This window comes from Opisthocomus hoazin, chromosome 10 (assembly GCF_030867145.1).
Source record: "Opisthocomus hoazin isolate bOpiHoa1 chromosome 10, bOpiHoa1.hap1, whole genome shotgun sequence".
NCBI classification, from domain to species: Eukaryota; Metazoa; Chordata; class Aves; order Opisthocomiformes; family Opisthocomidae; genus Opisthocomus; species Opisthocomus hoazin.
The window spans coordinates 22,297,166-22,313,140 of record NC_134423.1 but is presented as its reverse complement, the minus strand read 5'-3'; the positions used below and the strand labels follow the sequence as shown (position 1 = coordinate 22,313,140).

At 38.9% G+C, this 15,975-nt stretch overlaps 1 protein-coding gene across 1 annotated transcript in view; it reads right to left on the bottom strand.

Annotated features, from left to right (window-relative positions):
• The window catches only part of ADAMTSL3 (ADAMTS like 3), a 195,170-nt gene that overhangs the window by 71,860 nt on the left and 107,335 nt on the right, over positions 1–15,975 (bottom strand). The window contains exon 7 of the mRNA XM_075431302.1: positions 6,692–6,818. Coding sequence (XP_075287417.1) covers positions 6,692–6,818 — 127 coding nt within the window. The remainder of the gene's footprint in view (positions 1–6,691; positions 6,819–15,975) is intronic.

The window sequence follows — 15,975 nt, the reverse complement described above, 5'->3', positions numbered from 1 at the left end:
TTGAGAACAACCAGGGTCGTTCTGTTGTGCTTCCTCCACCTCCTTACAGCAAGCTCCCATCGCCTCGGCAGGCTTTGTTGATCCCTTTTCAGGATGCTTCACATTCCTTTAGCAGTACTACAGACATTCCACCTTCACCGAAGCACTCTCTGATATGGTCCAAAAGTCTCACGGGGGTGCTAAATTTGGTGTTTCTCTGCGGCAGAGACAATATTTTCAGAAAGCATTTTATTTGCATTAGAGGAGATGACTAAGTTCACCACCACAGCAATGTTCAACCTCTGCAGCCTCACAGACGTGTCAAGAAGTCTGACAGCAGGAGATTCTTGTAAACTGACTGAGATAATTATGACCTAGGGCAGTCTTTCCATGAGATTACGTAAATTATAGGAAAAAATAAAAGTGAGATTTTTGGAATTCTGAACCAAGATGGGGAACTGGAAGAAAATGGGGTAGAGCTGATTTAAGGGACTCCACTTTCTTCTGAGGACAGCTTGAACTTCCTGTGAAATAGCAGTTATGATTGTCCAGGTCTGGCTCCAAAACTACATCTTCCAAAGGTCACTGGTTCTCAGTTGAAGCATATAATTCATATTCTTAAAGGAACACGAGGCCCTGTAAACCCATTTAAAAATGGTTATGCTGTACGTTTCCTATTACATCAGTGGGGTCCACACTGTTAAAAGCAGGAACTCTTATGAAAACATAAGGGGAAATTTCTACCTGAAATCTGTACTTAGAATTTTTAATTACTTCTTTTTTTCCTCCCCTTATACTATTTATGTATCTTTGAAGGTTAGCTGCTGACCTTAGTCTAAAGCTGAAAACAAATACACCCCAAATCATCTGGAACATGCAGAAACACTAGACTGTAAAATCTGATTTTAGAGACATATAGGTCACCTTAAAAACTGAGAAACAGGTGAGATATTGTCTGTCTATTCTAACACTGCTTCCTTCCACTGTAGGGATTCCCGAGGGCACGTAGGTCGTCTTTCTCCAGCACCTGTTTGAAATGGGCTTTCTGCTCTTACCCAGGGACCCTCAGCAAACGTGTGTGCACACACTACACACATTTGCTGATTGAGCTCCTGCAAGGCTTTTACTTTAGATGGCAAGGTTTGATCCTGTTTCTATGGTGTTAATGTGGATTTAGATTTTGGATTTCAATGAGAGCAAGATCAGACTCCCTGCTATGGTAAGACTGGGAGCTAATCCCCAGGATCGAAATGAAGGAGCCACATTCCTGAGTTCAATCCAATTCAGCAGGTTTTATTTATTTTTCCATGTGGGCCATGGTGGACCCATTTACTGTTTCACATATGGGCCAGTTGGGATTTTTCCCTCTCTCCTTTTGCAGCAGGGCAGAGGGTTTATTTCAGGCCTATAAAAACTGTTTCTTTCCATGTATTTGCTCAGCGCTTATCTGCCAGTCCTCCAGTTCTGATCGAAGGCCTACATGCTCTCGAAATACAAAGAACAACAGTCCAGCACAAGTACCAGCACAAGGGAACTAAAAAGCTCAGAATGTTTGGAGTCTTATTGCAGTGGCTTCCCTCATCCACTCTAACATCAGGCGTAATTTTAGAAGACATTGGTGCCGGGTATGTGCTGACCTGCCTAACGGCAAGAATCTGTGCAAAGTCAAATACCTGCTTTTCAAGAGACACCTGAACTAGATAAGTATGCGCTATTGAAAGCAGCAAGTTATGTGTCTTGACCCTAAAAGTCACATTGCAAAGTCTGTATGGGCACATCCTTTCTGTCCTGGAGTCCTTCCCTCTCTGGTCTCATGTTCTCCCACTCCTCTGTACCGCCATTCCTCTGTCCACTGGTCTTATGACTCAAGGCTGCCTCTCCATCTGAGAGTACCACTTCTTTGCATTTCTGAGTAAGTATCTCTAAGGTGTCGTAACCTGCTTTTGAGACAAACAGCGTGGCCTCAGCCCATTTTAATTACATACTTATTTCTTTCTACTTTTGCACATCTCTTCTAAAACTTTTATGCACTGGAGAAGATGTGCAAAGATACACAGTAAGAAAGCCCTCAAGAAAATGGATCTCAAGGAAAATAAATAATGAAATAGTCAATGTTCTTACTCAGGAATTTCACCAAGTAAGACATGAGAGATTGGGAAAGCAAAGGAGGAGGTTTCATACTACCTATAACAGCCCCAAGAAAACCAACCAAACTAAACAGATCTGTAGACAGAAATAGTTGGTGCTGAAGACCTAGCATCCACACTATACACAATGCAGGTGCTTCACTTTGGACTAATTCTAGTTCGATCACACAGACAGCATATTCAGTAGGTGTTGGAGAACATTAGGTGCTTTTCTGAGGCACATTTTCCGGCTTAGCTTCATCCAAAAAAAATCAGTTTATGCTCTCCAAGACCACTCCATGATGTGAACTGACAAGCAGTATGTCAGGATCATGATGAAATTTGCTTCAAAAAACATACTCATTATCCAAACTGAAATGCTAATGTATTGGCATTCTATCCCTCCCCACACACAGTCTTCCTGCCAAACTAGTCCCAATTCCCTCTCCTGGCTCGACACACAGTTGATTTTTCCCTTGCTTTCCAAGCGTTTCTGACTCCATCTCCCACCTCAGATTCCTTATCTAATCCCAGTCTTCCCCTCTTCCTCTTTTTTCCTTGACCCAGTGCATCTGTACAGCCAGTCCTAGGTCCTCCTTTCACCTTCTCATGTCTGTCTTCACTGTATGAACTAATGTCAAATTTTTATGTTCAGCTAGTCTCATCTTGTCTCCCCCTCTCCTCATGTGATCTCATCAGCCCCAGTCATAAGTCTGAAGCTCGGGAGAGTTAGAAGCTTTCCACAAAATGTCTTCTGTAATGCCTGAATATGAGGCAGGAGGCATCACAGAGTTCATCTTATGGTACCCGTTCCACACTGCAGCAAAGTAGAAAGAAAAGCAAACTCAAGGACACTTTTTAATAGCTTAGCTCTGGATGAGCAACATGTTAATATATTCTAAGCAGATTGCACATACATGACCTGCTTGCAGTTAGGACTTGTAACAAGCTACAGCACACCTAAAAGACCAAGTTTTCAGAAAAGTCAGCTGTTAACATCCAAGCAGCCTCTACAGAGCCTGAAGGAAAAGTGTTGGGGTGTTTTGAAGGGTTGTAGCAAAATATGTGTTGATGTTCACAGATATTGCAAAAGACTTGTCCACGACCAGAAGACCATTGCCTGCCAACTTTCAAATCCCTGATCTGTGATCAAGTCCAACAACCGGGGATGTTAAGACTTATTAAAAAAAAGGTTTCAGGAATGTTTTGACAGTGGGAAACAACATGTTTTTCTCTGCTGTGTCCTTGGAATATACTGAGTTGCTTTGGCTGAATTTTCTCTGAAACATTCAGCACCTGGCATGGAAAGTTTCTGACCCAAATGTTGAATTTTGGCAAAAAAACATTCATATAAAGTGAAGTATCAGGCAGCCTTGACAATGGGGATTACTAGCTCCACGTATATTGATTTTAAAGGGGGAAAAAGATGCGAAGTAGCAAGTTGTCCCAAAACTGAGCCAACTGATGATACTGAACAGGAAGCCTTGCAGAAGGCCTCTGTTTAGATAAATGACCAAAGTGAAATTCAGTTTTTGGTTAAGTGTGCTTGGGAATGATGACATACAAACATGTGACAATAAGTGACCCACTGTAAATTACACAAGTGCATAGAAAATAAAATGCATGGTAAGAAGAAATTCAAACTGTTACAAAAATATTGACATTGAAACCTTTTGTATGAAGCTTTCAGCAAAAAGTTAAGAAGGGTAAAACTTCAAAGTATCAAACAATTTGAGAATCAAATAAGACCAGGTTAGGGAAAGTTTGTGCCTTCAGCTTTACTCCCTGTTAATTTCAGCACCAGCATCTTTTCCTTTTCCTTTATATCAGAACCAAAACGCTTTCCTACCATTTCTTGACAATCATGGTACAGAATGCAGACATCAGGGCCCAATCCTACAATTTTTCCATGTGCACAAAGTGCAGTGGAATTAATGGGAGTTCCATGCATATAGTACTAGAAACATCAGGCCCATGATATCTCATTTCCCAATAGGACGGTACATTTTACAACCTATTACACTTTTTGTTTGAATATCATTAGTCAAACCTTTAATCATTTTACCAGAACGTTAGAATCTGGCTTGCTGGCAGAAGTCAAACTTACTTTGTCTTTCAAATGCAATTAAGTGTTAGTGGAAAAAATAAAGAACTTTTGAAATGACAGTTCATTTCATATTTGCAAAAGAGTAAGCTTTCTTTCCGTGGTGTTTAGCTTTTTGATCAAAGACAGACATTGATTCATTTTATGTAGAAACATATAAAAAAGATAATAAAGTGAGTCCTTTATGAGAAATCATTTGCTCTCACTGCCTACATGTCTTTTTTTTAAATAAGGATCAAAATAATTAGGCACTTCTATTTTCCCTTACGTCTCCTTTGTTTTTTTCCTAAAATCTTTGACTCTTGCTTTCCTTCCAATTCTTTAATTTGCCTCATTGCACAATAAAATTTACATCCTGCTCACAACCTTACAAGCTCCCTCTTAAATATATGTCTGTCATGTGTCGATATTTTACTTCTCAACACTAGTTCTGAAAGCTTCCAAATGACTATTTGGGAGATATTGTGTCTCCGTTCACTGACATATTAGCACAAAAAAGCACGGCTTTATTTTCACATTTCATTCACACGGAGGATGATTATATGGAATGGCTTCCATAGTGTTGAACAACTTCACCCAAAAAAATATTTTGACACTATTACAATACCAAGAAAATCATCAAAAGTTCTAATTTTAGTACCATGTGTACTGTTTTGTTTATGCGAATGGTAATTCATTCATACAATCTAGCCTACTGCAGTGCAAGATAAAATCAAAACTTCACGTAACTGACATCTTTCCCCAAAATAGTATTTTTTCATCTTTAATTTTAAAGAACTCTTCAAGAGCCACCAAATTATGGCAGAGAAAAGAAATGAAGCACAGACATTCTTCGTAACCTGGTCAAGGCAATGGGAGACCTTCCACCAAGTGGTGTCAGCTGTAGTCAGCTCTTATCTGTGCCAGAATACCACAAATGAAATTAATATTTTCTCTTGCAAAATGATAGTTTCAAAATCGGATCCCTTCTACCACTTTGTCTTTACTGTACTTAAATACTAAGCAGCAATGAAATGTGAATCTCTATCTGACTTATCATAAACTATCCAACCAGATTGGACAATCAAACAAGTATAGTATGGGTTGTCTTAGAACTAGCTAGGGTGTCCCCAGGAATCGTACTTTGCCAGGAGAACCTCTGTTGCTGTAAAACTGGAACAGACAATGCAGTTCCTTTCTGCTCCAGCTGACCTCCACATCAGAAAGGGAAAGAGATACTTTGCGTATATATATATAGATATCTATCCATAGACACACAAAACAAGCCCAACTTGGTAATACTACAAAAATATTATCCAATCTCTACTGCTTCACAAGTGCTTGCTCTGTGCTAACTAGAAGCTCTGAGTATTTGACATGACAAAGTGAATAAAAAGTGGCCCTCCATGAAAACTCTTTTTCAGCCCATTGGAAACATTCAAGACATTTTCTCAGTGTTTCAGGATGAAAAACTTCAGAAACTACTGAACCACATCCATGAAAAAGGCTTCTAGTAAAGGCAAGGCAAAGGTTGGCATTGATAGGCCACCTGGTACATAAAAAAAGGCTCTTTGACCACCCTTGCATCTTGTGGCTCTGCAAGAAGGTAAAGAACCCCAAAGGCTCCATCTCCATATGACAAATGCATATGTAAGCAATGCACATTGTGAGTTCAGAAACAGAAAAAACAGATTGGAGGCAACTACCTCACATGACAAACACATGGGACATATGCTGGGAGGTTACAGGGAGCAGCATCTGTGACGGTGGAAAGCAGAAGAGTCAGAGGCGAGTCGCTATGTGACAAACCTTGCCTGGATACCAAAATATAAAGACTCGAGTAAAGACTCTAATTCTGACACCTCTCCTCTCACATTTTCAATACTACTGAGACCTACAGAGTTAGTCACAGTAAGATGATAATTATTTTGAGGAAGAATGGCAAAATTTCAAACACATAACAAGATAAATATTGTTCCCTTTCACCTTGTGCTTTTTGTACCATTCAAGTATTTAACTTGCCTCTGAACTTCAACTGTCTTTAGACACTTCAAAAAAAAAAAAAAAGGCAAAGTTAAGTTGAAAACCAGGCACTTTCAATCACAGGCCACAATTTCCATAAAACCATCTATAAGATGTTTCTATGATTTAAAAGCATTGCTGCAGCATCACACATATTGCAACACGACGATACCCTCTAAAATAAGATGTGCATCTTGATGGTTATTCCCGATAGAATGAATTGAGTAGCTCTATAAAAAAAATGCATATCTCAAATTCTTTCCTAGCTATACCCTAATGTGTGGTATCCCTCATGGAATTTCAATAGACTAATCTAGCACAGACTTTAGAATAAGTAGCTTTGGAAAACTGCAAACAAGTATATAGTTAAAAGGTCAACACTCTGCAAGATGTGTGTTAATATACAAGCAGAAAATGTAGTTAAGGAGAGATTATCAATGTAGTCAAGGAGAAATTATCATAGGATCAATTTGTAACCTACTTTTTTCTGGTGAGACATGTGCCTTAGCTTGTCCCCTCACAAGCCTGCATGTTGAACCATCTCCTGCACAGATTCCACAGTTGTCTTCCTTGGCATTGCTCCCAAGTTGTCGATCACAGCCTACTGCCTGCCAACATCAACACCACAGTCAGAAGGAGAGCAAAGCTGTAGTAGACATGCTCAGGTTTCTGGAATTTTATTTATTATGTTATCCTTTTGATTTTATGAGCTGGCCTCATTCTATCAAAGCATATCTTGCTATTTAGGATTTTAAAAGCACACTGTCATTTCCATAATTTTAATGATGAACCACAATAAGTGATATATTAAACTATTAAAGTGTAGGAAATACACGAATCGGTTTCCTACTACTTATGTGAATGAATATCATTGAGCATTATTCTTTACAACACGAGGGACAACTATGTTATTTACAGTTTGTTTCTCACCACCTGTTTAATTATGTCTGAGGAAGGATTAATGCAATGAAATAACCCAATTTAAATATTTAAAGGGCACTCAGCCTGCAGCTTCACAGACAAGCAGCTGTGGGCAGTGCTCATAGTTTAGCATCTTGGCCATTCAAAACTTAACTGGCATTCGCATAGATCTCCTGTTTGCCATTTACATCAATGTCAATCACACATACATTTGCTAACCAGGTTTTAAAATCTTGGATGCTTCAGTTCTCACCTTCTGATTTTTTTTTGTTTCTGAATGAGACCCAATCTATAAAACTTTCCAATGATTATTATAAAAACACCCGAAGTTAAATGCTGCCAAAAATTCTAAAAGCAAAGTTTTTGAGAAATTGTCAACTGAAAACTCTCCAAACTATAATGAAAACATTTTTCTGGGTTTTCCTTTTTCTTCATATCAGTCACCCTACAAGAAGCATGAAAGTGAGAATGGGAAGAAAAAGAAGAATAGACAATATTGACTAAAAGCCCCTTCCTGCTGAAAGGGAGATAAATATTTGGTCTCACCTATCTTACCCTTCATCATTTCATAGAAGAAATTTGCAGGGAGTACCAAATGCTGAGTAACGTGGTAAAAAGCTAATCTGCACCTTCTAGTTTTCTCAAGTCAGCCTATACGCCTTTTATATCCATGCATCCCTGAGAAGTGCAGCTAATTCGTCGTGGGCATATATATTTAACCAAACTGCAATCTGACAAACAGATAGAAAGCACTCCGGAAATTCACAGTTAAAAGTAGTGCTATAACTCTGAAATTGGCCAGCACACTCCTCTTCCTATAGAAAAACGCTTGGAAGGGGCAGTCTTAGCTGCCAAGATGCACTGCATCTGTGCTATGCCAAAACTGACACACGATCCCCTTGGAGAGGTGAGGATCAAGTCTGCACGTAAGAGGCAGGGTTGGGTCTTCCAGTCAGAGTTAGCACACACACACAGACACACACACCGCACAAATCAGGCACATCCACTGCCAAACACAAGAAATGTAATCTCGAAGTTTCACATGTCCATAGAACAGAGCACAAAGCAGCCCCACCTCCCACTCCTGCCCCTTCCCCTTATCTTCTCCATTCCCTACATCCTGCGTTCTCTTAAGAGGAGGGCATTATGGACAACTGTTTATGATACTTTGGTTGAGAGACATGCTGTGCTGAACAGCATATCTTTACTAAAGGGTGCAGATTTACCATAGAATTCTACATTAGCAGCAGGAAATTATTTTATTCCTGCAACTGAAGATCTTCATTTTATGTAGCCCAGCAAAGTATTCATTAAAAAAAAAATCAGCTTAAGAGAAATTATTTAATGCTAGTGTTAAGTGTTGCCAAAAACTTAGTTGTAAAAATTAAACAAATTAACACACGTGTGAAATCAGACTGTCTCAAAAGAGGTGGTTATTAACTACACAGAAGCTATGAGGGAACAGTATAATTTAGGACTGGATTAAAGATTAAAACGTTTTCACTTGAAGTTTTTTTTTAATGTTAGCTCTGGGTTCATCACTGATATCCAGAAAACAACAGAAAGAAAAAGTTTGTAAACAAATCACTGTAAACAAGTTTATCTTCCCATTTTATCACCAATTAGCATTGACGAATGAATGAAAACACCATCATCTCGGAAACAGAAACTGACTGGGCCACTGTGTGAATCAGAAAGCAGATAAAATTTCAAGGGATATAGTAATACAATGTTCAACACATTGGACTTAGACATCACAACAGTTTTTCAATTCCCAGCTCCACAACAGGCTTTCTTTTTGACCTTTGAAAACTTCCTGCGCTTTTCGATTCCAGTCTGTGAAAGGGGCATAACTGCAATTCCCCACCTCACAGGGATGCTGCAAGAATAAATCTCCTAAAGATTCTGAAACATTGAGACGGTGCAATGATGGGGACTGTACCAGCAGTTTAGAGAGCCTATATTCCTCTCGGGTAGATTTTTAAAGTATTTCTTCCTCTCAACTGCTTCTTCTGCACTTATTCACACAAAGATAGTACTAGCACATGGAGGTAAATTGCTAGAACTACTGCAAGTGTAATCTCTCCCCAGATCTCATAAACACTTTTCCATTTCATAGTGTAATCTTCATTTTCTAAATACTAAGAATTTGTTTATTCACTCATCAACTAATTCTCAAAGGAAAAATTAAGCTGCACATTGTGATATTTTGTGTGAGATATTGATATTTTTATTAGTTTAAGCTGTTGTATATTTGTAGGCTACAGATCCTGCAAGCCTTTGGTGGTAATGAGCAAGAAGAGTACTTGCAAGACCAGCCCATTAAAGCCCAGCATGATAATAATAAACATACATACTGAGCTAGTACTCACGGTCACCATGAAAACAAAATCTCATTGCATATAACAAAAATTATACAACTGTGCAAACACAAGGCACTACTGTGTCCAACATAGAATGTAAGAAAAAAGATAATGAGCACAGCAGCACACTTTAGAGGACCATTTCATAAAATGTTATTGCTTAGTTTTTACTAATACACAAATGCCACAGAAATAAAACAGGAGTGCTAGCTGCAAGGGACTTGGTTGTGGGAAAAGCTTTACGGCTCCCCTGCCAGCAAAGCTGGTAGGTTCAGTGAGATGCATTCACCCTCTCCAGACTGGCTTCCGATGTTATGTTTAGATCAACTGTTTTGAGTATCAAGCAATGATATCCTGGAACACGATTTAGAAGATAACGGAAATTAGTATTACAATTTAGGCCTGAAATGATCATAGAATTTCAGATTTTTTTTAACATGAAACACCCAAATATTCCTCAGATTTTAATGTGACAAGCCTCAAATTAAGAGCTAATTCAACAAGTGTTACTACCCTGGGATCTTAATGAGTGAATACTAGGATGGCGTGTATTTCAAACGTGAGTGTCTAGCATTAGCCTTTGTTATCTGTTTGTAAAACCTTGATAGAAAGCACTGTTACTTAGCCAAGCTGGACAGCCATGGATCTCACCAAAATAACAGGATGCTGCAAGGTACAGCTTTGGGAATCAGGTCTTGAACACATATGATATTTTGACACCAAATGCTATGAATTTAAGGTATTCATATTTTTGCCAATAACTATTAGAAAAATACAGTGTTAATGAAGCATTTTGAAGACAATACATATGTAATCGCAAGCAAAGCTGCAACAAGGCCAAGCAAATGATCTATGGCAACAGCCTTCCTCAGCTCACACGACATCTCAGCAAGCCAAAGAGGTCTGATGATTTTCACAATTAAGGCGTTTGTTAGGGTTAATTTAGCCCACACTGCTTGCTGTTTACAGAGCAAAAGGATCAGCTATAAATATTACAGGCAGATTGGGAAAACATCTGCAGGCTTTTAGGGCATAGTCAGAAATAATTATATTAGGTGATTTTAACATAGGCTGCATAAATGAAACAGCAATAATACAAAGTGTAATGGAAGGACTGGGACCCTGTCAAGTTAAGAAATCTTCAATCATAAATACCATCATTCAAAACATGATAGCAGTATTGTAAGGACTAGGTTGTAAGTGAGCTCCTCAGACAGCGGGGAGAATATTGACCAATGTGTAACAAAAGGAACAATAAGTGGAAATTAAATATAAAAAGGGTATTGAGGAAATGGGTACTTTGTGCATTTAATAAATTTAATGATCGGGTATCTATGAATTTGGATAAGGCAGGATTATTTTCAGAAACAGGTGTGTGATCCATGACTATTTTAGGACAGAACCTGAATATTTTCTTTGAGTGCGTTCTTCCAAAGAAAAAATAGAAATACAAAAAAGAATAATATTGTTTTGTCACAAGCAGCTAGGATAGAAAGCATCTGATGAAGCAGTGACCAGAAATGCTCATCTGCTTCAACGAACTTCTAAACTAAATGTTAGTAGCGTGCCGGTGCTATTGTGAAAGGCAATACTGAAGGGTGTTAAATATTTTGTAGCATGCTTAGAATAGTTCATGTAAGTTCAGAAAAGCAAAGGAAGAGCAAAAGGTTAGGGTATAAAATATAGTAATACAGATGAAATAGAAAAATTAAATTGCTGCTGATATGTTAGAGGTGACTACGGAATGTTACAAATACTTTTGCAAATATGAATCCAAAATCACTCCGAAGCTCCCACAGCTGTTTCTTAAGCTCTTACTCACTTCGCAGGGTTTCAGCTGGGGAATGACACTTAAACAAAGAAATTAATATAGCATGCTAATTTTAATTTGTAAAGGTCAAAGTATAATCTGCTAAATTCACGGATCTTCCTTTCTTGAGGACATGTTTATAATTAACTATGATGAGAAAATGGACAGGACTGCATAGTGACGAATTTTTAACTAAGATTCCAGTGTGGCAAAAAAGCACTGCAATGAAAAACCTGTCAAATCCCAACTCCCCTTCAGAATCTTCTCTGATTAAACATAAATACAAACATGGGCTAGACTTGCCAATGCAGGATCAGAATTCAAAATTTCAACTTCTGCTTGTTAGAGCATTGCTTTAGACCTCCATTTTGTTATTCTCTCAACTGACCACTCGCCTCCAGCTGCAGGCATTTTCCTTCAAAAGAGACACAACACCATTTTTTGTAGAACACATTCCACAGAGGTGAGTTGTCAATACAGAAATGTTACATGTCAATTATAAAAAAAGTTTCTGGGGTGCTAACAACTCAAGATGACATGCTTCAAATAAAGAACCTGGAGATATACCTATGGTCTACAAAAAAAGAATACTTAACTGAAACATGAGTAAAACCAGAGATCTGTGCATAACAAGCACCATTTAAGTGTTAAGTGTCATTATTACTATTAAAAACATGGAATTATATACAGTAATATATATAATTATATACAATATTTCTCTTTAAAAAAGGGCTCCCCACCTTCTGTGGTCCTCTGGAGCCAGAGATGCAGGTACAGCCAGAAAAAACAAACATACTGAGTTCTCCTAACAGAAGTGGACACAAAAGAATAAATCACTGTGGTTTTTATTCGTCACAGATACATAAATTCTATGAAACATTAAGACTGAAGTTGCACTAGTGCCCTTCTTTACCTACTGTGTTTTAGACTAAGCTCCTTAGCAGACAAACCATCTAAATGTTCAGCAAAGTACATGTTAAATACTACACTGTTTTCTACTTTGACTAAAAAATTTTTGATTTATATAGGCTTTTGTTTTTCAGCGATTCCATTAAAATCATAAGTTGTGTTTTGCAGTGTTCTACGCTTACTCAAGGGACTGGCAGCTCAGTGTCAGGGAGTGATGCCCTTTGTTAATGAGATTTGGTTTTATAAAAGAAAAATAGAAAATCATTTCAACAACATCTCAATATGACAGCATTACGATCCTTATAGAACCACTGTGCAAAGCCCACAATGCTTGGGGAAACCCAGATGAAGGCTGCTCTGAATACCTTCACATTTGTGTGCTTTTACTGGCCTGGCTATTTCAAAGGATGCAGAACCATGTGTGCTCATGAAACAGACTGCTAGTGGGATTTTAACAGAAACATGCAGGTGGCATTTAGTGAAATTCAGCAAAATCAGAAAACCCAGCAAATAATTTAAGGGGAACTGCCCAGTGTGCTTAAAATGTAAACGAAATACTATATTTCCACCGAGCAAGGAACTGCACGGCAGAATGCACAAATGAAGATGACAATTCTACTTGTTCACGAGAACGTGATAGAGTTATTACACAGGAAATCCTTTTCCTCACGGTCTGAACAGTCTGTAATTGTTGCACTACATGTTGCCCAGTAGTTTTTGTTTTAAAATTGGCAAGCAACAGATCTGTTACAGCAATATTTCAGTAGGTGAATCCTGTATTGGTTGGACCACTGATCTGCTGAAGGGTGTCAAAGGCTACGTGGACTACATGCAACTGAGTTTTCACTGCCTGTGAAATTTGCCAAGATTTGAAAAATATAGAATGAAGGTAGACTAATTACACCAAACCAATCCAACAAAGTGGTGCGACTGCCCTGCCACCAGGATGCTAGTACTTGGGTTGTTATAACCAAACTATTTAGTTCAGCCTTGCAAGAGATAAGAACTAAGATAAAAATAGAACAAAAACATCTATGCACTTTTAAAGGTTATCAGCATTGCACAAAATACAAGAAAACCTCAGATTTATTTCTGGCAAAAATATCTTCTCCAAATCTTGCGACTTGACTAAAAAAGGATACGTGTTTTACTTCAACATTTACTAGTAAAAGAAGAAAATAGTGAAAACCCCTTACATGCTCAAAAAGATAAATCTCAATTACAGTTTATTAGAGTCACTCTCAATAGGGAAAATTAAAATCCTCAGGGTCTTGGTCAGAGAAAAAGGATTTCTATTTCTACAAACACAGACACACCACAAAATCCAAAACTCAGATAAACTAAGGATGTATTTTACTGCACAGTTGCATGTGCTATCACAGTACACAGATCTTATTGCATCAATATTAGCTATCTGCTGCATTTTCTCCTGCTCCACTTGTCTTAGCACAGAATCACGGTAGAGGCAGATGTTAGGCATGTCTGCATCCACACAACAAATACTTAATTTTAAATATGGCTATGGGAATTTCTGGTAATAAAAACATGGGTATAAAATCTGTCATGTGAAAATCCTGTTCTTAGTCAATATTTTCCAAGCATCTTTGCCCTGCTATAAAAACCAGCTGTCATTCAAAGCCCATCTATTCATTTGCTTTGCAATCCCTTCTTACATCCTTTGCTTTCTGATAACTTGAGCTTGTACTTTATTTCTACTCAGATAAAATATGTCTCTGGAGAGTATATAAAGACAAAACTCCCACCACCTCTTTCCCATGCTCATCATCTACAAGTAATTGATTCTGACAAGCAGAGGAAGAGATACCAGAATATGCCTCCAATAAGAAAGTCACTTCCCTTTTCCTTTTCAAATTATTTTCAAAGGTAGTGTGGAACACTAGCTTTCAAGCACCACTTTCAAACGCTGGTTTATGCTCACTGAAGATTTAACTTGGTCTGAGACATGATTTTGTCCTCATATGGTCCTGTCTCATAACTCTTCAGTTATGTCTAAACTCAGCCTAACAAAGGCCTGATTGTGGCACAGGTTCTCACATCCCTGCAGTCGAGCCCATGCAGGTCAGTAGCAGCCCAGAGAAGCTGACACGGGCTGCAGCGTATGTTAATAAACAGAATACAGCCCCTTCAGGGACCCTGAGTATGTACTCCGACTAACAGTGAATGTCCCAGCCCATCACTTCACAGCAAGTGAAGCAGCAACCCCAGTTGCCAAGCTGAACGGGTATTAGTGGCGGTGGGAGTAAGAAAATTTCCTCCGTGTAAGGGTTTCCAGTTGTTCATAGATGCGAAAGCAAGGACTAAAGGCAAAGTGTGTCAAAATGCAAACCTCAGAACAGAGGCATAAAATCAGTCAGAATGACGGGCACTAGAAGACACATCATGATGTTCAAATTCCCCAGCCATCCACACAGAGCAAAAGAAAGTAAAGCAGTAAAAAACCCAGAAGATAAAAAATACAGTGCATAAAATTCATTGCATATTAAAAGGGTCCTAAAAAGACTTCCCATGTATTTCTGCAAACATTTTATATCTGAAGGCAAGAGGCGTTCAGCAATCCCGTAATTCTACTTCCATCAAATAAAGCAAAGTGTTTCCAAAACATTTAACTCTTGCTAAAGGATTTGTCACATGCTAGAGCAGCTAAGAGATTATAGGACCACCCAGTAGGGGAGCAAGTACCCTTTTCCACACGGTCTCTGTTTTAAAAATTACACATACACCCACTCAGAGGGTAGGACACAAACTCCCATTGGGCTTCTTGTTTGTGAGAATGCTTTCGAAAAAGAAATCAATATATGGAATCAGATTACTTTGGTGCTTTTCTGGCTGTGTCCAGCCAAGTCTGCCTCGATATATGAAAGTTAGCACTGGGGGACGTGAAGGTTACTAAGGCTCTAGTTCAAGACGACACCCAAGTTACGAGTTTTTCTTCTATCACTGCTGACATGTTTTAGGACCTTGCTAGGTTGGGAAATAAAATCGCATTTGTACAAAGCTTGCTAAAAAAACCCAAAACTTGGCAGAGAGAATCACTTAGGAAAAAACAAATACAGATAAGAAACTGGAGATCAAAAAAAATCCACTGCTTATCTGACAAGAAAGGATAAACTTAGTAAGAAATCCCTATAGGGAGTATTTCTCCATAAGAAACAGGAGGAAGGAGAAAAAGACAAGATCTGAAGAGAGACATCAGTTTCTAGCAGCAGTAGGCAGCTGCAAAATAAAAAAAAGCAATCCCAAAAGACCTTTGCGGTGTCTGAGAGTATCCTGTTATCACCTGCAGTAAAAGCACACCTCTGAGTTGCTAACAAGGTCATTGCAAGGGAACCACTATACCAAGGTGGACTGCGACATTAAAAGTGGTGCGACTGCAGCTTTTGGAGGGTGGCTACGTGATCTGCTGGCCTGGGCAGCACTGAGAGCCTCTGTCAGGGGAGGAATCCAACCCGCTGAAGCTACAGAGGGTGACGCTGGCAGGTTATGTAGAATGTGGCAACCCGTGCTCAGCACGGCCCCATCCGTCAGTGGGACTTCTGGAGAGCCATTAACTTTTCCCAGCTGAATTGCAGCTGGAGCTCCCCACTCTCCTCAGTTTTCTGACGTATGTCGCACGTATGCGTAGTCATGTGAAGATTTTGATACATAGTTCTGAGAGCCAGAAAGTTTTGTTGGATCTATATGAGTAACCCGCATAGTCTCTCTGGATAAGGTCCAGCCTGCCAACTCTGGTGCCGGCAGTAA